This window comes from Neopelma chrysocephalum, unplaced genomic scaffold, assembly GCF_003984885.1.
Source record: "Neopelma chrysocephalum unplaced genomic scaffold, ASM398488v2 Primary Assembly neopelma1_131, whole genome shotgun sequence".
In the NCBI taxonomy this organism is placed as follows: domain Eukaryota; kingdom Metazoa; phylum Chordata; class Aves; order Passeriformes; family Pipridae; genus Neopelma; species Neopelma chrysocephalum.
Window position 1 is genome coordinate 1,666,249 of NW_020897793.1, and position 21,805 is coordinate 1,688,053.

The 21,805-nt window shown below is 45.0% G+C and overlaps 1 protein-coding gene across 5 annotated transcripts; it reads left to right on the plus strand.

Moving 5' to 3' along the window:
* Window positions 1–7,214: 7,214 nt before the first annotated feature.
* Window positions 7,215–19,875, plus strand: NCOA4 (nuclear receptor coactivator 4). Of its 5 annotated transcripts, XM_027698658.1 has the most exons (12): window positions 10,148–10,315; window positions 12,224–12,306; window positions 12,794–12,797; window positions 12,890–13,043; window positions 13,498–13,638; window positions 13,757–13,845; window positions 14,353–14,461; window positions 15,051–15,122; window positions 15,772–15,918; window positions 16,143–17,153; window positions 17,464–17,553; window positions 18,093–19,875. In XM_027698658.1, the coding sequence occupies exons 4-12, from the start codon at window positions 12,903–12,905 to the stop codon at window positions 18,096–18,098; spliced, it is 1,806 nt and encodes a 601-aa protein (XP_027554459.1). In that variant the 5' UTR covers window positions 10,148–10,315; window positions 12,224–12,306; window positions 12,794–12,797; window positions 12,890–12,902; the 3' UTR covers window positions 18,099–19,875. The 5 variants fall into 5 exon arrangements, with proteins under 5 accessions (XP_027554460.1, XP_027554458.1, XP_027554459.1 ...); XM_027698659.1 differs by lacking the exons at window positions 10,148–10,315; window positions 12,224–12,306; window positions 12,794–12,797 and adding an exon at window positions 7,215–7,272; XM_027698657.1 differs by lacking the exons at window positions 10,148–10,315; window positions 12,224–12,306; window positions 12,794–12,797 and adding an exon at window positions 7,241–7,297.
* Window positions 19,876–21,805: the final 1,930 nt, after the last annotated feature.

The window sequence follows — 21,805 nt, forward strand, 5'->3', positions numbered from 1 at the left end:
TGGATAGACATTTAGTCTTTTAAATCCAAAGCAGTAAGGACCTGTCTGGAGATGTGCTGAGGTAAGAGGCCTTCTGGAGGGATGTTACCCCTGTTAAAGATGGAATAAGAAAAACAGTGTAACTTTGCCTGAGAAAAAGTAATGTGTAGTGAGGTTGGGTTAGAGCAGAAGCTCAGAGTGGAGACAAGACTGAGAAACCCCAGCTCCATACAGGGAGCAGGGCCAGGTGCCCTCCAAACACTCCTGCTGCCCCCTCTCTTAGGAGCCTTTTCAACTGTGAAATTGCAATGTTAATACTTCATTGCCATCTGTTCCTTTCAGGCATGTTGAGGTGATTAATTTGTCTTCCTAAGCCCCTTGAAAATGAAAGCAGTCTATTAGTGCTAAGTAATACTGTTAATTGGCAAGAGAGAAAGAGGCAGCATGTGGGTTTATGAGGTGGAAATAAATAATTCTAATCGACTTCCACAGTATCAGTTAAATAACTTAGTGGAACTTGCTGCGTCAGCCACTCATCTTTCTCTTCCAGGGGACTGTAGGGCTCTAAGATTGATTCCTAAGTTTTATTTCTTTTTCCTTCATTCAGAACTATGGATCTGAAATGAAGAACACAATGTGCCTATTGAGCTTCTTTCCAAAGCCTTGTTATTTACTCAGGTCACAAGATCCAGCTGACCCTCTGCAAAAAAAGAGGAATCTGATGCCTGTGAGCCTGTGCACAGAGCCTTGGGCTGCTTGAGTCTGCAAGTACATCGCGTCCACAAATACTTCCTGCCTGCTGAGGGAGGGAGCTGTGGTGCTTTCTGCTGCTGCTACAGTCTGGGTCAGCCCAATCCCCCGCCCCTCTGCAGGGGGGAGCTCAGTATAAAAATGGGTGTGCTCCACTTTCCACCTCTGCCGGCTGGAATGAGCCTGTCATTTTCTGTGGGGCAGCACCCCTGCCCCAGGCAAAACCAGTGCCCTGGAGTTGTTTTTCCTCCTGGAGCTCCTTCATCAGACTAAGCACACAGTCGCTTGTGGCTTTTACTACCAGTCTGCATCAGTGAAGGGAATGGTGCATATCCTTTGCCATGGTCATTTGGATGTCCAGCTTCCATGTTTCTTGAGCTGTAGAAGTGCTGAGTCTTGAGCTGACAGCCATCACATGTACCAGGGCCCATGTGTTCAGATAGCAGAGTACTAAGCTGTAGCTTGTAAGTCCTTAGAAGCGTTAATCCTTTCTAAGATGTGACCTAAACAGATGTCATCTGTCTTATTATCAGGCTTTCAGTATACTACAGGCTATGCCACTCAGATGATGGGAGGGAAGCTTAGAAAACAAAGGGGAGAAACGTAAGTAAAGAAACGGTGCTGGAAGCTTCCATCCATCCTGTTCCAGCCACCTCTTGCTCTCCTCTGGGCACAAAAGACAGCTCTAGTAACAACAGTGTCACAGGTGTGGTGAAGGGCAGATTTTGTCCCCCTTGGTGTTCAAGGTGGTGGAACATAAGGAATCTGGGTCAAGTGCCCTGGTGAACTGCTGCTGGCCAGGATTACATCTCTGAGCTCCACCTGGCACACAGCCTGGCAGGACACACCCACTCCTCCTCCCCTGCATCTTCTGGTCCCTGCTCACCTCCTACAATTTAATGTAAAGCAGAGATGGGGTCACAGCTTGGGGGGTAGTGAATCTTGCCCAAACACCCTTTTGTTTGTGCTGACAGGCAGCTCTTCATAGTACAGGAAGCACACAACTATCCAGGCCTGGGTGCCTTTACCTGACCTGTGATGTACTGCCCTGGCACCAGCAGCTGTTGGAGCTGGAGTTTCTGGTCCTTCCTCTGACACAGGCACTACACCCTCAGTGACCACACATGCAGAAAAAGTCAGGCCTTTCACCTCCTTTGGTGGCTTTTTGCAATGGTTGTCGGTAATTTGCTTGCCCTGCCTCTGGTGCTGGTTGTAGGGCAAACTGCTTTGCCCCTGCTTGGGACTGAGCAGAAATTCCTGCATGTAGGTAAGTTAAATGCTATTTTGTGTTCACATTGTCTGGAAAATCCTGCAAATGCCATTGTCTTAGAGAATCCAACTTCAGGAAAGCCTGCCTATTAATTTGAATTCATGGTATGATGGGTTATATTGTAATTTCTTCCTTGTTTTTGTAGTGATCTGCATTTGCTAAATTTCACACTTTTTTCTGCACCAACCTCACTCTAACAGTAGAATTAGGGGTTAATTTAGTGTTGTGCTGCTGTAGCTGCTTCCTTAAAGAGGATCTTGAGAAAAGATGAGACAAGTGTTTCTGAGGAAGCAGAGACCTGTTTTGATTGTGTGATGCCTGTTGTTCAACAATCTACTTTTCCACTCGAACGAGAGTAATCTCTAGAGCTGTTACACAGCCCTCATACTTTAAGCCTGCACTGAATCCCTTCCTGCTCCAATTTGGACTGGAATATATGTATGTGTGTGTATATATATATGGGGGGGAGGTTCAAAATGTTTAGAGGACAAAATCACGCTGCTGTTTCACTAAAGGCTCAATCTATATTTGTGATACGAAAAGTTTTCTGCAGTAGGTTGAAGCTTTGTAAAAATGGTTTTACATTAGTTAAAATCGTTTATACACTGTTTACATGCTTCCTTCCTTCTAGTGTAAGCCCTTTGGTGCTGTGCCTGACCACTGATGCTGCGACCTTGCCTGGGGCTGCAGAAAGTGGGGACATGCATCTTCTCTGCTTTCACCTCCCTGGAGGCCCTTCCCTCGTGTTCAAAAACAGGTGTTTGTAGTGCGGCCAGCACCCCACTTGAGTCACCAGGCCTGGGCCTTCCCCATGCATTTTCTTCTCATTAATTTACTATTTACAGTTTTTGTTATTTTTGCCATAGAAAAATGGAATATCTGGGTATTATATGCCTTTATATGAAATAAAGTACTTTCCTTTATTGTGATGCTAAATTTGGAGGTTCTCACCCTGTGTCACACAGCAGCTCTTTCCTGTACTGCTTTCCCACCTTTCAAGCATTGCAGAAGCCAACTGTCTTTTGCTGAAGGTGACTCATAATAATCTCTCCTAGTTTAAGCTCACCTTCTCAACCCTGAAATTTTGGCAGTGAGCTCTACACCTGCATGGCAAACTTTTCCACTGATGTTCTGATTTCTTAAATTTACAGCATTTTTAATACCCCAAGTGTGCCAGGCAGTAATTCAAGAATTGACTGTGTGGTGTATGTGGAACATGACTAAGGATTTGTGTTTAATACTTATCTCCTTCCTCAGTATTTCAAGTTGTAGGAGCCACCAAGTCTAGGATCGATGAATGACTGTTGGGATGTGACTTTGCTTATTGAATGTATTTCTTTGTGTATTGGAGGCTGGCCAGCAAACACCACAGGGAGAATTACATCAGGTACTGAAGCAAACCCCCACTCTTGGCCTTGACAAGTCTCATTAAAGGTATGCACCGTCTTTAAGACTATTTTTCAGTGACATGAACATCACTGTCGTGGCAGAGGTTGATGATGAAGTCAGTAACACACTTATTGACAAATAACACTTTGTACTGCCACATTTTTGCATAGCTGTTGAGCCATTCCTGCTGTCATTGAAGATGTGATGGAGCCTGTTGTAACCTACAAAGCACATATGGGCATTCCTCTCATTTGTAAAGCACGTGTGAGTTGCGATACCTATCCATCGTACCCGAACTGTGTGTGCCTTCCCCTTCATAAGTGGGAAGACGTTTAATTTTTGGCCATCAAAGAATCTCCTGTTTCTGCAAAAGGATATGTGTAAATGTAGTGGTTGCTGTTTCAGATGCATCTGAAACTTTGGAGGGTTTCTGGAGGGAAAAATTAATAACAAAAGAAGCAGAAAAAAAAAGGATGAGCATTAAAATGGCCACACGTAGTTTTGTTTCCAAGGACATGTGGGATTCCTAGGAAAACCTACTTGCATAGAAAAGATGCTGTGCTGGCAAACATCTGGATGTTTGGGTATGTGCTTACTAACATGTCTGTGCATAGGGTATGGAGTCCTAATACCTGCATGGCATACATGATGTGCTACTACATAAATAAGGGTATTTCCCTCCAATTGCTGGTAACTGCACTTGCACAAGAGAAATCATTTCTGTTATCACAAGTTAATCTGTTACTTTTGTCTGTTGCTTTGTTCAGGAATTACACTTATTTGGTTAAAACTGCTGTTATTTTTTGCATCGATAGGTTTGGGCCATAACAGGTAAGGGATTTGTTCTCATCTGTGGCAGGACGCTAATTCACAAACACTGAGTTCTCATTGGTACCCATTGCTTCCAGAAGTAAGTTCTGCCTTTGGTTTGACTGCCCAGAGAAGCTACAGAAAACCTTTCTGAGAATCTCTTTAAATGAAAGATGAGTGTGGAGTTAGGTGTAGTCTGTACTTCTGTTTGATGTGAAGTGGGACAGATGAATAGATAATAATTAAAAACTTTGCAGAAATGAGAAATCTCTAAACTAGAGAAAGGAAAAAGGCTGTGTGTGGTGTGCAGGAAATGGCTATTAAAACATCTGTTTGCAGTCTATATATGAAACCGTTTGGGTGGGAGTTCAAAAACATTTCGTTTCTCTCTGGTACTGAGGTAGCTCGACACAAAAAGCAAAGATTCAAGGTGAGTAAATACAGCAGAGAGCTTTGCAAGTCCCCTGCAGGGCAGTGAAGCCTCGGACCTCAGCAAGGCAGACGGCTCCGAGCCGCTCCCCGGGCGGGCCGGCGGCTGCGGGGTCGGGCTGCGGCCACGGGCAGGATGAGCTCCGGGGGAAGGCTGGGGACGGATCTGGCGCTCAGCTGTGGGACTGAGTGCCAAGTCACAGCCTGCCTGGAAGGGGACCAAGGACAGACGTCAGTGAGGATACGTGGGAGGGAGGGCCGTGCCCCCGCGCTGGCAGGGACAAAGGGGAAACAGCTCCCTTCCAGCAGCAGAGCTGGGAGGAAACTGGCGATTCCTCCGGGAGCTGTGTGAGGTTCCCTGACGCCTGCAATGGCGACTCTTCTAGAATTTCATAGTCCAGCTTGGGGCTGTTGCTGTTCCTGACAGGAGCAGCCGTCAGTTTGTTAGTCTGCCTTGGCATTTGGCTTCACCTCCAGCTGTGCCGTGCTTGCTGGGCCACTGTCCCTGTGCTGCATTTCTTTATCTCCCCTCCACGAGGCACGGATGGACTGCTGAACTGTATGGTAGCATTGCAGAACAGGGAAATTACATTATGGGGCATTAAACAGAGAAGTTAACACAGCTGATTCTCTTCAACTAAATTATTGCAGTTACTGAAAAAGGAACGGTCTAAACAGAAACCAGAAATATTTTCTGAACACCATAAAAATTCCTCTAAAATCATCGAACCAGAGAACATTCTTCAAGTTCCTTGTGGTTTGGGTGGTGCACAGTAGTACAGTTTGGCAGGCCAAAGGACTGCAGGAAAAGCTTGCACTTCTCTATCGAGGATCCTGTTTCCTGGGGTTGTGGAGGGATGAATCTCTCCCTGCTCTTCATTTTCACACTGCAGCCAAGCAAGAAAGAACTTGGAGTGTGCAAAGGGGGTCATTGAGCACTTTTGCAGAATCAAGGAAAGATGGGCTTTACACTGCAGGACTCCAGGCAGGATTCCCATTCGGCAAGAAATAGCACTGAATTTTGGGTAGAGGAGTGCATAACACAGTGCCATACTTCTGATGGGAAAAGCTGCAGGCTTTTATCCTCATTAACTATTTCTGATGTGTATGTAGATCCCTTTTATGCATCCAAAATGCTTCTCTTCATGCTCTGGTTGGAAGCTCACTGCCAACACAGTGCTGAGGAACTGCCCAGTACATCTCCATCTTCACTGCTGTTTGAACATAAGCATCTTGTTTATTTTCCCATAAAACTGCAACTCTTACTCAACCCTTTGCCCCTATTTTAACAGACCACCAATTTATCCTTTGCTCAGGCTAATATAATTTTTAATTTCTTTTTATGATGATTATGCTATGCAGCTTTGGGTAAAAAGGCACATCTGGTGTGGCACAGGATATGGCTGAGGGAGGAACAGCATGTACTGCCATCAGTGGTGGGAGGAAAGAGACCATTAAAATGTGCATATGGTTCCTTGACATCCTTTAAAAAGGGCGAGATGGAAGATGTATCCAACAGGCAAATCCTCCTAGGAAGGCATAACCTAAACCACAATGAATCCACACAGAGTGTACCATGTGAAGCAACTGTGGAGTGGTTCTACAAAAAGCACTCAAACCACCTGGATTATGGGATGGCCTTGGTCAAGCCCATGGAAGGCATGCCAGCAAATCACTTTGTCTGCTCTGCCTGCCTACCCAGGAGAGGCTGCTCTCTTTGCTTGGGCCAATCTCGCTGTGTAACTGGATGGTGTACACAACAGGTGTATGAGCACTGCTGGTTTTCCAAGGTCAGGCAAGGTTGGTATTATTTTTCCTCTCAAATCCAAATACACAGAGGAGGATTATATAACACATCCTGCATCTCCTTCGTGTTTAGACAAGGAAGCCAAATACCTGAAACACAGGTTCCTAGGGTAACAGCACGTCTGGGCGTCTGACTTCTACTTTCTCTTAGGTCGGCACTAAATTACTTGTACTGGTAACCACGGGTAAGGTCCTGTTCAAAAGAACGGGCTCCTTGGTCCGTGCCCAGGGGAGGAAATGTGTGGGAAATGGTGACTCGGGTACCACATATACTCAGAGCTGCACAGACACCCAGATTTCCATCTGAAGCCCTTTCCAGTTGAAGCGTTTTCCTTTTGAAGCCCCCGTGCACTCTCTGTGGAGCTCTCAGCGCTGTGCCAACACCCGCACAAGGCAGCGCTTGGCGATCGCGCTCCGGAGCACGGGCAGCAGCAGCGCTCCCTGCCCGGGCAGTAACTGGGTGCTTTTCCCAGCCGGCAGTACTGGGAAGTGTCCTGTTGTGCTTCACACCGGGAGGGAAAGGCAAACCCAAGAACTGTGCTGTGTGAGGCCAAACCAAGCCGCGCACCCTGGGAATTTCCCAGCGCCCTCGAGAAAGACCCAGGCCACCCAGACCCATTCTGTCCTTGGGGGACCCGCCGTGCCGGATGGGATGCCATTCCCGGTGCTTTGGATGCCATTCCCGGTGTCCGGCTGCTGTGCGGAGCAGCCCCTCTCCCCCCCCCCGCTGCCCCGCCGCCGCTCCGCCGGGCCGGCAGGGGGCGCTGGCGCGCCGGGGGACGGCGCTCTCGCGAGAGCGCGCGGCGGTGTCGCGTGCCGGCGGAGGGCGGACGGTGCTGGTGAGGGAGCGGCGCGCGGGCCGCGGTGAGGGGCGGACGGGGGAGCGGGGCGGGGGGATCCGTGCGGCATCCCGCCGGGAATCCCGAGGGGAATGCCGGGAGGGATCCAGTGGGGAATCCCGTGCGGGATCCCGTGCCGCGCAGCGGGGAAGCGCGCGGTCGGGCCGGCCTGGCGCGGGCCGGCCGGTCGGGAAATGGGCGGAGGGCGGACGTGGAACACGAAAGATGCGGGGGTTTTGTGCTGATCTCGCTTTCCCTTCGTGCCCCCGAGAGGGTGTGCTGCAGGCGCTCCTAAGGTCACTTCTTTCATCGCGAAGCCAAAATCTTTTGTCAGCGGCCGCGCTCCTCGGAGGTTACATAAGCAGTAGTGTCCCGAATGGTGGGGTCGTCCCGCGCCGGCGCTGGAAGTTTGTCAGACCTGTGTTGTTCGGTGCTTGGGAACTGGTGTGGGCCAGAGCTCCCAGAGGGGCTGCTGTGCATTCTTTCGGCTTTAAACTCGGTGTTTGTGGGTGACATTAACGGGAAAAGCTGAGAGAGCAACAAGGTTGCCCTCCTCGGGGGTTTGGGTGAGGTGTGCAATCACGGCAGGGTTTTTCCATGGCAGTCGTGTGAAAACCGCTGTTAACCACGCTGCAAATGCACAGCGTTGGAGGGATGGATGTGCAGAGAGCGTGGCAATGCTATCTCTGAGACCATATGCCTCAGGCAGAGCCAGGGATTTGTCACTTGTTTTCCAGAGGGTTTTAAATGCAAAAGCCTGGAAGACAGTTGTGTTGAAGTGTGCAATCTCTGTTAAGATAACAGTTTGTCTTTCCCACTCTGGGACATGTACTTTGGTATTGTCAGTAATTATAGCACAGAGATTTCAGGCCTTCGTTTTCAGATACTTTGTGATTTCACTTATGTGCTGTGCATAAAACATATATTTACAATAGATGGAATTAAATGGTGACCAGACTTCTTGTCTCAGCTGCACTGGTGACTTGTAACTCTGCGGAGCCCAACTCTTGTGAGGGTGTCTGTACAAGTGCTTTGTGCAATGACTGTGCTCTTCTGGGGCTAAAATAGGCTGAAAAGGTGTTCAGGTCTGTGGCACAGATCATACACTGTGCAGGCAGGTAAAAACTAACTGAATTTTAGAGAATGTATTACCTGAAACTTTTATTACTATTCCTTAAGGTGTTAATTTCACTTTCTCTCTTACTGAGAACTGCCAGAGGTCATTTTTTTCCTTCATGTGGCTTGTAACTTATACAATAGGGCGGTACCTACTTGTTTTGGAGGAAAATAATCCCCCCAGCAGGAGCTCCACACAGATCCTGATGTGTGATGCTGATGCTGTACTGTACAAAATGCTTGTTGTGCTTGGATGTAAATGGAAATTTCTGAGACTCAGCTCATGTACTTACAGCACTTCACTCCCTGACCACAGCTCCCACGTACCTAATTTGGGACAGTTACTTAAAAGGAACTACTGTTTTTTGGTGGGGTAAGAGTGAAATCCGTGGGGATTTCAGTTCAAACAAGCCAGTGGGTTTAAAACCACATGAAGTCAGGTCAGAGAGGGCTTTGGAGCAGCCTTGTCCAGCTGACTGGAAGAAATCATTCCACATTTATAAACAGAGCCTGTTTAATGTGAGGATTCATTCCCTCCAGAAGTTTTTCCCCAGTTCATCTCTTTTTGAGGTGATTCCACGCCCATTTGCAGTGGAAAACAATGCTCTTCCCAAGGGCAGCGGGGATGGTTGTGCTGAAAATGAAAAGCTGGTAAAACCAGTTTCCTGCTGGGCTGTTTGCAGCCTGTGCAGGCAAGGCAGGATTGTCCCATCCTTCTCTGCTCCCCAAGCACCAGATACTTAATTAAAAGCTAAAAAAAAATATTTTTGTCCATCAGTTTCTGACCTACAAATAAAGTAAAAGACAAATATGGGAAGTAACACCTCAGGGGTGGAGGGCAAGCAGCTAGGGAGGTTGCACAGAGTACCAGGAGAAGTAATACTGTGACCAGGATTTGGCTGCAGGGTCTTTGTGGTGACAACTCTAGCAAGCCAAAAATCTTCCTGCAAGAACTGGTAGTTATTTTATGATTAGGAACAATAATATCATCTTCCTGCCTCATTCAGGCACTATTTTAGGTTTCGTGGCTATAATATTTTGACTGATTATGTACCGGCAAGTACACGTACGTGGCCCATCCCTGGGAGAGTTCAAGGCCAGGCTGGATGGGGCGCTGAGCAACCTGCTCCAGTGAGAGGTGTCCGTGCCCATGGCAGAGGGGTTGGAACTGGATGATCTGCAAGGCCCTTTCCAACCCAGGCCGTTCTGTGTGCTTTCCTCAGCTGTGTGTGGAATTGTGGGCGCCAGAGTAGATGTGACAATAATTGTGTGTGTGTATGTGTGTCATTTTGGTCCTTCCAGGAGCTAACTGCACCCGAGCGATTTATTGTCCTGGTTTCTGGCAGTCCCAGGCGCAGTGCTGGATAGGGAGCCTCGCTGCTGGGCTGTGCATGGCCAGGGGCGGACGGGAGGTTGAACTGTGCAGGCCAGCAGCCCTTGAGCCTTGGGGGCTGCAGCAGAAAGACGCGCTGGGTTTGCTTTGTTTCGTTTCTTGTGTGGAGAAGTCACATTGCCACACTCCTGAACTTGCAACAAACAGCGGGTTTGTTGCAAAACGTTGTGGTTTCGCGGTTTGAGCTGCCGGTGGGACGCTCGGAGGCCCTTGGTGTTCTGGATGAGCGGAGCAGGGCCGGTGTTCGGTCCGGTCCGGCCCGGTCCCTCCCCGGCGCTGCCGACGTGCGGCTCGGGCGGGCGCGGTGCCCGGGCCGGGGCGGGGCGCGGGCTGGGCCGCCCCGATAAGGGCTCGGGGCCGGGGCGGGGCCCGTCCGCTCCAGCGAGCGGGGCTCTGGAGCGGAATCCGCAGCGGGAGCAGTCGCGCGTGACCGCCGAGAGCATTCCCGAGGCCGTGCCTCTGCGGAGCGGGAGGCTGGGAATGGGAGCGGCGTTATAAACAGGACGCTGAGGGATTGCTTCCTGCGCTCGGAAAGTAAGTGCGAGCTCAGCTGGTGGGGAGAGTGCATCCCGTGAGTCACGTACCCCTGGAGGGGACCCCCGTGTGCTTGGAAACAGATGGCACGGAAATTGCCAAAAAAGGTGACTGTGTTGCAGCCACGTGTCTTCTTGCAGAAGTAATTGTATTTTGTTACTGTTGAGCTAAAGTGTATGATCCCGGTAGTGTCAGAGCATGGGAACTGAAAACGGGTTTAACTCCCAGTGCTATTGGGGGGGTAACTGGAAAACGAGGAAATAGGTGGTTACCCCCACTTAGTTTTGTTAGAGGCTCGTGGAAATTGAAAAGAAAGGTGGGTTGGCTCTCATCCTCAACTGTCATGTGAGTTTTACTGCCTAATTTTTGACAAAGCATGAGAACAGCCATTTTAAGAGGAGTTGGCTGGCTGGTGGAAGGCAGCATTCATTCTCTCTGTACACATTTTGGAGAGAGTCTCTTGCAATCAAATGAAAAAACAGAAAAGCAATAAATAGTAGTTTCAAAAATCATTAGAGAAGCATGTATAAGCTTCTTAATTTTGACTGTGCCAGTATAAAGTTGCTAATGCAGAGTATGAAAAAGTAGCATTTCTTCAGTCACTGAGCCCAATTCCCTCATGTAAATTCAGAAAACACATAAATGGTAACACAGCATTCTTTGGGCTTGGTATTTGTACATACAGAGCTTAAAATAATCTTCACAGAAGTTTTAAGTACATTATCTGCCATGTGAGCAAATATGGCAGTTATATTTAGCCTTTCAGACTTTGACTGGGTTGTTATGTAAGAATATAATAAATGAAATAATAAACAATATGATTTTTTTGTTGTTGTTTACTTGTGAGTATGGGATAGCTTTTAATGTATCTGATGCCCTTGTTTTCTTGGCTGGGTGTATCGCTGCCTTTGCATAAACATTTGTTAGATTACATCTGAGAACTAGGGCTCCCAGTTACATTTTCCTGTAGGTTGTACGTGAGAGTTGACAAGCAAGATAAAGTCTAAGGACAGTTGTGAGGAGAAAGATTACCTTTTACTGAACATTGCTAGCATGGTGAAGATCTTGAAACCTTACAGAATTGTATATTGCACCTCTGAATGTGCAAATATGGGGACGAAACCAGAATTTATAGTGCAGCATGGGGAATGATGTATTTTTGATTTCTGCACCCTGTCTAATTTGGTGTAGAATAACATAAGCTTAAAAAATACATTCAAGTTCACTTCTCCTATAGTTGTGCTCTGCACTTCCTAGAAGATGAGATGTTATGGGGAGGATGGGACTGACTTGTGTGCAGGGTCTTTGGGTAGCCCCCGTGCCTGCTCCATGTCTCACGTCTGGGGGCACGAGAAACAAGAAGCCCGTGGTGTTGAGGGAACCAAGGGAGATGCAGCCTCTGCTCCTGCCCCACAGCAAACCTTGCTTTTTCTGTCAGCTTCCATGTGCAAGCCGCTCCTAGCCCTCTGCTCTCTGAAACACACATATCTGTCTGGTGGGTCTTGGCTGTAGAAGGATTTTTGGGTTTCATGACCATGACAATGGGGCTTGGAAAGTGCAGACTAAGTAGCTGCTCAGTACCACAATCTCCATGGTTGTCTTATCATATTGAAAACACTCTTTTCAGTTCCCTCCAGAGGAGTGGTAAAATCTGTGACATTTTAGATGGCCATGTGTACGCTTTACTTAGTTCTGCTGGGAATTTCCACAGCTGTCATTGCTGAGGACTTGTTTTAAATAGAATCTTTACTGTGAATGTTTCCTTAGTGCTTCAGGAATCCCATGAATAGGATTGAGGAGAGTTGAAACCCTTCAGTAACGAAATACCCACCATTTAGAAAAAATGCTTATAATGATCCTTCCCATTTTTACTAAAAACCCATCCTATCTTTTCCCCTTTACTTGCAGAATCCTTACCAGTCTGACTTCTGCAGAAATTTTGTGTCTGAGCCCCTTTTACTTGAGGCTGTGCTGAAGCTGTGTAAGTTACTGCTGCTGTGACCAGGACAAAAATAATGGGGAGCTGCTCTGAATTTTGGCCTTTGCAGCTTAGTAAAGAGTGATCTGTGGAGCAATACTTGCATGTTCAGTTAATGGAGCTGTATTGGAATTTTCTGATTTATGGGAGCCAGTTCATTTGCCTGCAGCTGAAAAAGGGGTGACTGAAACATTTCCTGCCCCTGGCTGGGCCATTCTACCCCAGCTCTGGCATTGCTGTGGAACCTTCCCTGAATCCCTCAGCTCTGGAGTTTTGCTGGCAAGACCTAAAAGCCAGAGCAAGGTGACTGGCAGGGGAGGATTGCCTAAGCTTCTGTGGTTGAAGCTGTTGTTAAATATCTGTGGGTTTTCCTGCAGTTGTGCAAATTCTGTGGGCCGAGGTGTTAGAGAGGCCATTGTCACTCCTGGAGAAAGCTTTATCTGAGTTTGGAAAACTTCCATCCATGCAGGGTCTTGGGGTTTTTTTGTTCACCTTTATAGTGAAGTAGAGCAGATGGCTCTTCATATGATGCCCTTCCTTTTCCGTTAAAAGAGGAATAGAAACTATTAAGAAATTGTTTTTCCACTGTGTTTTAGGAACTCTTCAAGAATGAGTCCACCACAAGATAGAAATAGAAATTCCTGCAGCAGTGAGACTCTGGCAAAGTGCTTTCAAGCAAAGAAGGACTTGGAAACAGCTATATCTGAAATTGTCAAAGCTGAACAGCAGATTAAAGAGAACTGGCGGGAGGTAATTTTAAATTATTTTTAAAAAATATTTTAATAACTAACATTACTGTAATGACAGTTTGTTATTCCAGAGTACATACTATTGTCTTGATGATATGAAAATTTCCTAGAGACTTGCAAGCATGTTGCTGTGTCATTTGGTCATGCTGTTGATAAATTCCTGTATTAATAGCCTAGGTATGCAGAATTTCCTAAAGCTGTTGGTTGAAACATTAGAATAGAGAGATATTGCAAGTAACACTGTTCTTTTTTTACTTCTCTAAAGGTAGCTTTGGAACTTTTACTAACCTGAGTTATGTGGTGCTGTGGATGACTGTGGTTAGTTTTTGAGAAATAAGTTGCTCCAGCAGTACTTGTCACCTACCTGTGACAAACAGCATTTTGTCATCACGACAGCACATGTTTGTTCACCCTGTCTGGCAGATGTTGTAGAAATGGTGGGTGTTGCCTTGCAGGTCAAAGCGAAGATCCACAGCCACATCAGCCGACACCTGGAATGTCTGCGCAGCCGCGAGGTCTGGCTCTTCGAGCAGGTGGATCTCATCCAGCAGCTCAAGGAGGAGGCCTTGCAGCAGCAGGCACAGCAGCTCTACTGGGTAAGGCTTGTGTGGGTTGTTGCACTGACATTTTTGAGCAAACTTCGTCCTTGCAAGTATTTCCTCAATTCTAATCCTAGAAGCCAAAACAATAACATGTGTTTTGTCTTCCATGCAGTATTTGGGACAGTTCAATTGCCTTATTCATCAGCTGGAACGCTCCTATAGCAATGAACTAGCAAACCAGATCTCAGTTTGCCTGGAGAGGTAAATATATTTTATTTATATTTTATCAACACAGTTGGTTTTATTTGGACTTACAAATTTAGTCTGATTTTTTAATTTTATTTTAATAGAACTAATAATAGATCTCACTCAGTATGACTACATTTTGTAATGGTTCCTAGAAATTAGATATTTGAAGCAGTCTGAGATGATTCCTCTCATGTTTGGTTTTTTTTAATCTTAGATTGAAAAACAGGACTATAACAAGCAGGGAAGTACTCATTTGTGCAGATTATTTCAAATATTAGTTGATGATGGCAATTGAAGTAAGGAGATGAAACTTGTGTTTTGCTGTCTATTTATTCTGTTCTGTGGTTTGTGGATAGGCATCTCTTTCTTTTATGAAAGTATTAATTTTTTTTTTTACCTGATTAGTGCCAAGTCAGCTAGGAAGCCTTTGTATGAAATAATGGAGTGACTTCCAAAACAGGACAGAAGAAGAAAATAGTAATTTTTTTCCTTTCTGTAACTGTTGTCTTACTCTTTCAGACTGGAAGGTCTTACACTTAAACCAGAAGAGTCTTCCATCCTGAATTTTGAGGCTGACACCTCTTACCTTCGCCAGGCTATTACCTCATTTGGTTCAATTAAAACAATGGTAAGTACCAAGACTTCCCTGGGTTGGAATATTTGCCTCAAAAAGTAGTGTGATAAATTCCAAGGGATAGTTCTACTTGTTACAGCTTGAATGGAACCTGTGTACGAGTCATATGGTTTTAGCTGTATAATTAATTATTGCATGTAATTCTCAGTTTCACTGAGTTTAGTTATCTGTTTATGTACATGTTATTTTAATATATTTTGACGGAGGCTGAGGGAATGACTACTGTATTCTTACTCTATTCCACCAACTGGAAATAAATGTTACAGTTTTCTTTAGATAGTAATAGTTAAAATGTTCACTTAACTAATAGTTAAAATTATCACTTTCTGTGATAAAAGTGTTTTGGGATTCTTATATAAGCAGCATATTTCCTGTCTTATTGGAGAAAATGCTCTTAAAGGAAGTGAACTGAAGGTAGTATTTTTTAGTAAATCTTTCTCCATTCTGTTTGTAAATGTTGAGAACATGGTTAGCCACAAAGCACTGACCAGTTGTAACTGCACTTTACTTCTGCTTTACTGTAGAATTCATCCTTGAAACTGGACAAAATGGAGATTGAAATTAACTTTTACTTTTCTTTCAGCAAACCTCAGAGAGAGAGAATACGTCTCCCTGGTTCCCGGGGCAGAACTGTGCCCTGATGAACTGTGAGCAGGTAAGATTAGAACTTCTGTCTGTGAGTGTTTAATTGTATTAAAGGGAAGAGGAGAACTCAAGCACGTTACGTGAGCTTGAGTAGTGACTTAGGTTTGTTTAAGATGCTCGAGTAGTCAGTAACAGTGGCTGTGGTGAGCACTAGTGATCCGATGTTGTAGCTGCTCCAGGAACAGAGATGCAAGAACATATTGTGAAAGGGTATGTGAGGTGTGACTGTCAGTCAGAATTTTTCAATTGAATGTTGCTTGATGTTGTCAGGTCAGGACTTGGAACTGTCCAATTCCTTTTAATGCAGAAATTCATGGGGAAATGTTTTGTTGGGCTCTGCACTGTGTCAGTGAAGGAGGGCAGCAAATCAATAATGGGAATTGGGGCCAGGAGCAGGGTGGTGGCTGGGTTACACATCTCAGAGCTCTGTTTTAGAAATGGTCGCTTCCCTTTCTTGTAATTTGCTCTCTGAAGAATCTGGGGTCACAAAACAATCAGTGCAGTGGCTTCAAGTCATACAGGCAATTGAAGATTTACTTTTTTTGTAATTAGAAGGGACTGCTTTTTCTTTTGGCAGAGAAATACTGATGTATGTTGATGTTCACCATAGATTGCCTCAGCAATTAGACATTCTCATGACCAACAACATTGTTTCTCAGCAGAAGACACTGTGTGGCACAGTGAGTGCCTCCCTTGCCGACTGGCTACTGGGAAGCAGACCTGTGGCTGCTCACCAGGCTCCATATGTTCCCAGCACCAATCTTGAGGAATGGGTTACACAAAAATGTGTGTCAGAGCCCAGCCAGGTAAGCCTTTTGCGCTTAACCTAGTTTTTAACAGAGGGGAAAACAGAGTATCTGATAGCAGGCACAATATGGTGGGAATTAAACCTTCTGTAATTCTCTTTATTCTGCTTCATGTTCGGCTAATCCTTTGGCACTTACTGTCTCGATGCTCCAAGCTGTAACTATGCAGTTACTGAACTTTGTCTTTTAGTCTTAATAGATGTATTTCAATGTGTCTTTATTAGGATTTGAATTCTTCCAAAGTTTGTTATTCTGAGCAAGCCTGGGGAAATCTGAAAGATTTGGAGAACTGGCTCCTGCAGAATCAGCAGTGTGATGTTCCTGGGAAGACAGACTCCCCTGGCCGCAAGGACTCCACTGCTACTTCCAACTCATCCTTTTCCACTATTGAAAAGGTGGAGGAACTGGAATACCTTGGACAAGAAGAGATGGACCTTTCTGATTGGCTGATCACTGCTGACACAGAAAATGGAAATACTGCTTCAGATGAGAAATGGAAGTGTGAGTTTAAACCTTTTAGGGAAGAATGCAATTTGAATGATTGGCTCCTCAAAGCTGAAACATGTACCAGTTGTCGTGGCAGCCAGATCAAAAATGTGGAAATTGAGAACCTGGGAAATCTGAAGTGCCTGAATGACCATCTTGATGGAAAGAAATCGCCCACTACATCTGCTGTAAATGCTTGGCTTCTTCAACATCCCCAGGCCCCCTTTAAAGTGGAAGATGTGTGCAAAGCTAATGAGCTGTGTGCCAGCTTTTCAGAATGTGTGTGTGATGAAAACTGTGGAAAAGAGGCTCTTTGTAAATGGCTTCTGAAGAAGGATTGGAAGGATAAAAATGGAGTTCCAGTCAGCCAGAAAGATACACCAGACCCTGAGTACGAGAAGACCAAGTCTGCTGCCAGTACCTGGCTTAACCCCACACAGCAGCTCACAGGGGAGCCCGTGAGTGCGGAGAAAGCGGATTATTCGGCAGAGATCGCAGAACCCTTGAAAGTATTGCTGGAAAGGCCTCTGACGAGCTGGCTGGCCAAGGCTGAGCACAGAGCAGAAAGCGCAGAAGAAAAGGCGAGTCGGGAAAAAGCAGACAAGAGTTTCAAGAGTCCTTTCCTAGACCTCCTGGCTCCATTCCACCTCCCCTTGAATGTAAACAGTTGGGTGTTGACTTCAAATGACCTAGAAAATGCAAACCCGCCTCCAGCAGAAGATAAATGGCTTCTGCGCAAGAAAGCACAAGTGAGCATAAACTTGTTACTGCTCTGTCTTATGTACTGGGTTTATTGTCTTACTCTAATGACTTCTCTTCCAATTTCATAGCTCTTCTGGGTAATACTGAGTGACAGTTTTAGATTTCTTAGCTCTTTTAATATTTTCATGATTATTAGTTACTTAACACAAAACAATGTTATACTAAATGAAGAAAGTATTAATCTCAAAGACTCAGAAGTCAGTTTCGGTTTTGTTTTTGAACACTTAGCAGAATTTGAAGAGAAATCAGAATGTATTTGTGTTTGGGGATCAGTAATTAAGGTGACTTCTCTTTCAGGACTTTGGCCTTCCTACAGTTTGTGACCTTTTTGCCTGTATGAAACTCAGTGGAGATAACGAAAAGTGGCTGTATCGATCTCCTTTACAGGTAGGATGCACAGAGTGTATTTGAACAGCTGAGCCTAAACATGACTTGGGGGTACAGAACACGGACACTGGCTAATGGTCATCTTCAGTTCCTTAAATGTAATGCTTAGCAGTGTTGTAATTTCCTCCCAATAGACCTTTTCTATAGCTTGGGCCATTCTCCTTTGTCATTATTCCTTCTCTTTTGATAACAAGCCAGAGAAGGAATGACTTATGTTCTTGTGTAAATCACTCAACTGATTGACACTTGGTCACTTTGGAACTAGAATGTGCAATTAATGTGTAAATTTCCAGGCAGTAATATATTTACAACTGACATCATGTTTTTCCTTTCTGACAATAACTCTTTGTCATTGTTTTTGAAATGGATGAAAATAGTCCTTGGCAGGAGTACTTCAAACCCTAAAAGGCAAGATACTCATTCTAGGAGGAATTTTAGTATGATTTTTTTCCCCCCTAGGGTATCTTATACATGTTATTTTTGCCAAAGTGTTGCTTTCTATTTATCAAAGAGAGTAACCCCATTTTAAATTTGTTTAGATGTGAAGAACTGGAAGTGTCGAATCATCCCCTTCCTGCCATCCGTCGCACATCGTGCTGAGTGACTGCAGCCAGCTGAGTTCTTGTGTTTTGTGTTCGGCCGTCTGCTTTTTCTTCTAAAATTATAACAAAAAGAAAGATTACTCATATAACAGAGTTATGGTGCAGAAGATGCCTTTTTGTTATGATTAATTCTGAAGTGTAAACCCACTGAGCATAAGCAATCTGATGCTATAGAGGTGTTGGCAAATTCCTGTCTGTTATGGGGATACAAGGATCTTCTTTCATGGGTTGTCACTTGAAGTATGTTGAAGCCAGTGCAAGTATAAAGCAAGATCTTCCTGGTGCTGTGAAACGTCCACCTTTGGCAGTGACTTTAGAAGTGCTGCTGTTCCTTTCAGCTGCTACAACTTTGTCATGCATTGCATTCCAGCTTATGGGGATTGCAAGGTAACTTAGGCTGTATTTGGAAGCAATTTCTTTTATTGAGCAGTTGCCAACTTCGAAGGCTTCATTTGCATCTTGCATTGGTGCATCTCCCAGCTGCGTATGTGTAGTCCAGATTTTGAAAAGGACATAGATTTATGGGACCTGGCATGCAACAGGAGAATTGGTAACTTATTTTTAAATGAAAACTTTTCTTGCAAATTTTTGAGCCATTCAGAGAATATGGTAGGGTGTTGATTTTCATTCACCAGGAGATCAGATCCTACCGTGTCCCCAGCATTTAATAACTATTTGAATGTCACTGGAAAAGCTGTAAAATGGAATGTGTATGTTTCTGCTAGTTCTAGATAATTCATAATGAATTTTTATTGACTAAACCACTGCAAAGCAGGCATCTTAGCCATATAATATTTAAAAGTAATATTTGGGGAATTAGATGCCTTTCAGCAGATTGATGTTATGCTGTTTCATTGTGAAACACTAACTTGGCAAACTGTGGCTCCCACTGGTGCAGTTTAAAGGTATTTAATCTGTGGATTTCCCTGTGATTATGCATGTGAAAGTGAGGTCCAGTAACTCACATCCTTATAGCTGTGGACATAATATGAGCAATACCTCTTCAGATATTTAGCAGTTTGAGCCCGTAGGAAAGAATGCAAAGATGTTAGATGGAAATATGGATCATGAAAAACTGAAGTTTTGTAGTTTCTGGTGCAGTTTCTATTCACTTAACAAATTGCTCTTTATGAAAATAGCCTCCCCTTCTGCAGCCTGCCTGGGAATGGAAGTTGAGTTCTTCACAACCCTGTAGAAAAGAAACTATTATCAAGATCCGACCTTGGTACCACTTTGCAGTGTGAACACATTCCTGTCTGATCGAACCTGTGCATTTGTTTAAAAATAAGTTTTTAGTCTGAGAAGGGGACACTGCACATCTGAAACCAGACCCTGAAAGGGCTTAACATCAGCAAACCACTTGAGGCTTTTGTACTTTCATAGCCAGGGCTTTCTGCTGGAGGCAGAAAGGTGTTTTGGAAGTCCACTGTCCCTTTCAGATGTGTCCTTGTTGCTGTATGGGAGGACTGCACTGTGACTACTCCAGTAATAGCCTGATGTGATTAGCAGTTGAATTTTATGAAGGTGATTGACGTGCAGCCCACCTCTTCTAATGAATTCCTTGTAGTTGTCATTGTGTGCTACTTTGTCAGTTCATTATGGGCCTTTAAAACTTGGGAGGTATGTATTCCTTTACTTACTCAACTGACTTGTTGTCACTAATTGATATTTATGTAAAACATTGATTAGTCTTTTCCATTAAAAAATAATTGCAACCAAAGGATGTGTTATGTCTCATTTGCAAGATGGTTGACAAAAAGTGCAGTGGCACAGGTCCTGGTTGGCCTCTGTCTGGGAGCTGCTGCAATTGTGCTTTCATACTCAGATGAGATTCGTGTGCTTCAGTTCATTTCACCACTGCCTGGAGCTGCATGGAGCTCCACTGGGAAAGGGGAGAAACCCTGGGACAGGGTACACAGCCAGTGGGGAACTCCTGTCTTTTACTGCCCTGCAACGTGAGCCGCTGGACACGCAGCTTTGTGTCTGAATCACCTGGGCTTTGCTCAGCTGCTTTAAGAAATATAGACTTGGACAACGTGGCGCATTTGCTTCTTATCACTCTTGAATACTTAAAGAGGATTCATGGATTTTAGTAGCTTTCGCTGCTCTTCTCCCTTGGCTGAAAAACATCTGTGGTCTGGCTGTGCAATTGGAATTGAGTTCCTCTCTGGCTCTCCTGGTGTTTAAACATCAGACTCCCTGCATGAGTGGTCCCTCCTTTGAGGATTTTCCATTCCTTTAAACTCCAGCCTGCCTTGTACCAGTAAGAGAACATTTACAGTTGGGCCTGGCAGCCTTTCAGCCACGGTACCTTGAATTTCATGGGTGTATCCTGAATGTTTAGCTTTCAAAGACAGGGAAGAAGATACTATTAATTCATCCCAAGACCAAGAGGTCAATAGCAGGAGCAGAGAATGCTGTTCGTGGCTTCTCAAAAGTTTGGAGAGCTTTCTTTGAACAATCTCAGATATCAGATTGTTGCCCTGTGGTGAGGAATGCTTCCTTCTCTCCCACACACCTCCCTGGAGCAGGGTGCCTGCAGGGTTCCTGGGACACCAGCTCCACTCCTTGGCCTCAAACCAGCTGTGGTGCAATTGGGCAGCTGTTGTCGGAGGCAGGGAGAGAGCGTGGCTGGCAGATGGGAGAGAGACACCCAAGGGGGACACATGACTGGTATTAATAATGCTGTGAAAGTACCAAAAAGGGTTGTGGTACCCTCTGGTGTCCCTGCATTGGGCTGGCACTCACCAGCACAGTCCAACGCTCACAGAGTACACAAAGCTCCACTTAAAACATACCAGTTTCCTATCCAGAATTTATTAAGGACAAGAGTAACCTTCTGTTAAAGCACAGAAAAGGATTTTCCCCTTCTTTTGCAGTCACAGGAAACACAGGCTATGAACACTGGATCATTTTTCTCCCCTAACATACGTTTGCCTATTTTCAAAAGCAGCTTCTTGCTTCAGGGAAGCTGGAGATTTCTACCATGACTAGTAGAAATTTGTTGATTTTTTTTCAACAAATTCCCCCAAACATAAGAAAAGTCACCTGCTGGATAGTGCAAGTGGTTTGCCTTTCTGTTTCAAAGACTAAGCAAACCCAGCTTTACAAGATTCAAAAAGCTTTCATTACACCTGTTGTCTCAGGCTGCCTCACTTGCTGCCACAGCACGGAAAGCTGCCTTGGATCTCTCAGCAAAGCTGGATGCCAGACTGGCACCAAACCCCTGCTCTTCAAGATGGCCAAGGTCTCCTATGCTCACATTTATGTAATGCTGCATGGGAGGGCTGTAACTTGCTTGCCAAATCCTGTTTGCAACTTGATTTTACTTCCTTTTATTCCTTCTGAACTTGCATAAATTTTGGTACATTGATTGTTTGCCATTAAACTGTGAACACAGTATGTCATGACAGAATATCGTAAACACGCTCTCTCTATTCCATACGCACAATTCACCTCTCTCACTGCTGCCTCCATGCTGGTTGTGTTTCAAAGCTCAAACTATGGATCACTCCATACACAAACAAATTATGAACCAAAGCTTTTAATAGCTGTAACACAGCTATTTCAGAAAAATGCACTCAGCTCTGCCCCTGAGGTAAGCAACTCCAGGAGATCTGGGGGTATTGCAGACCAGATAACACGCTAAG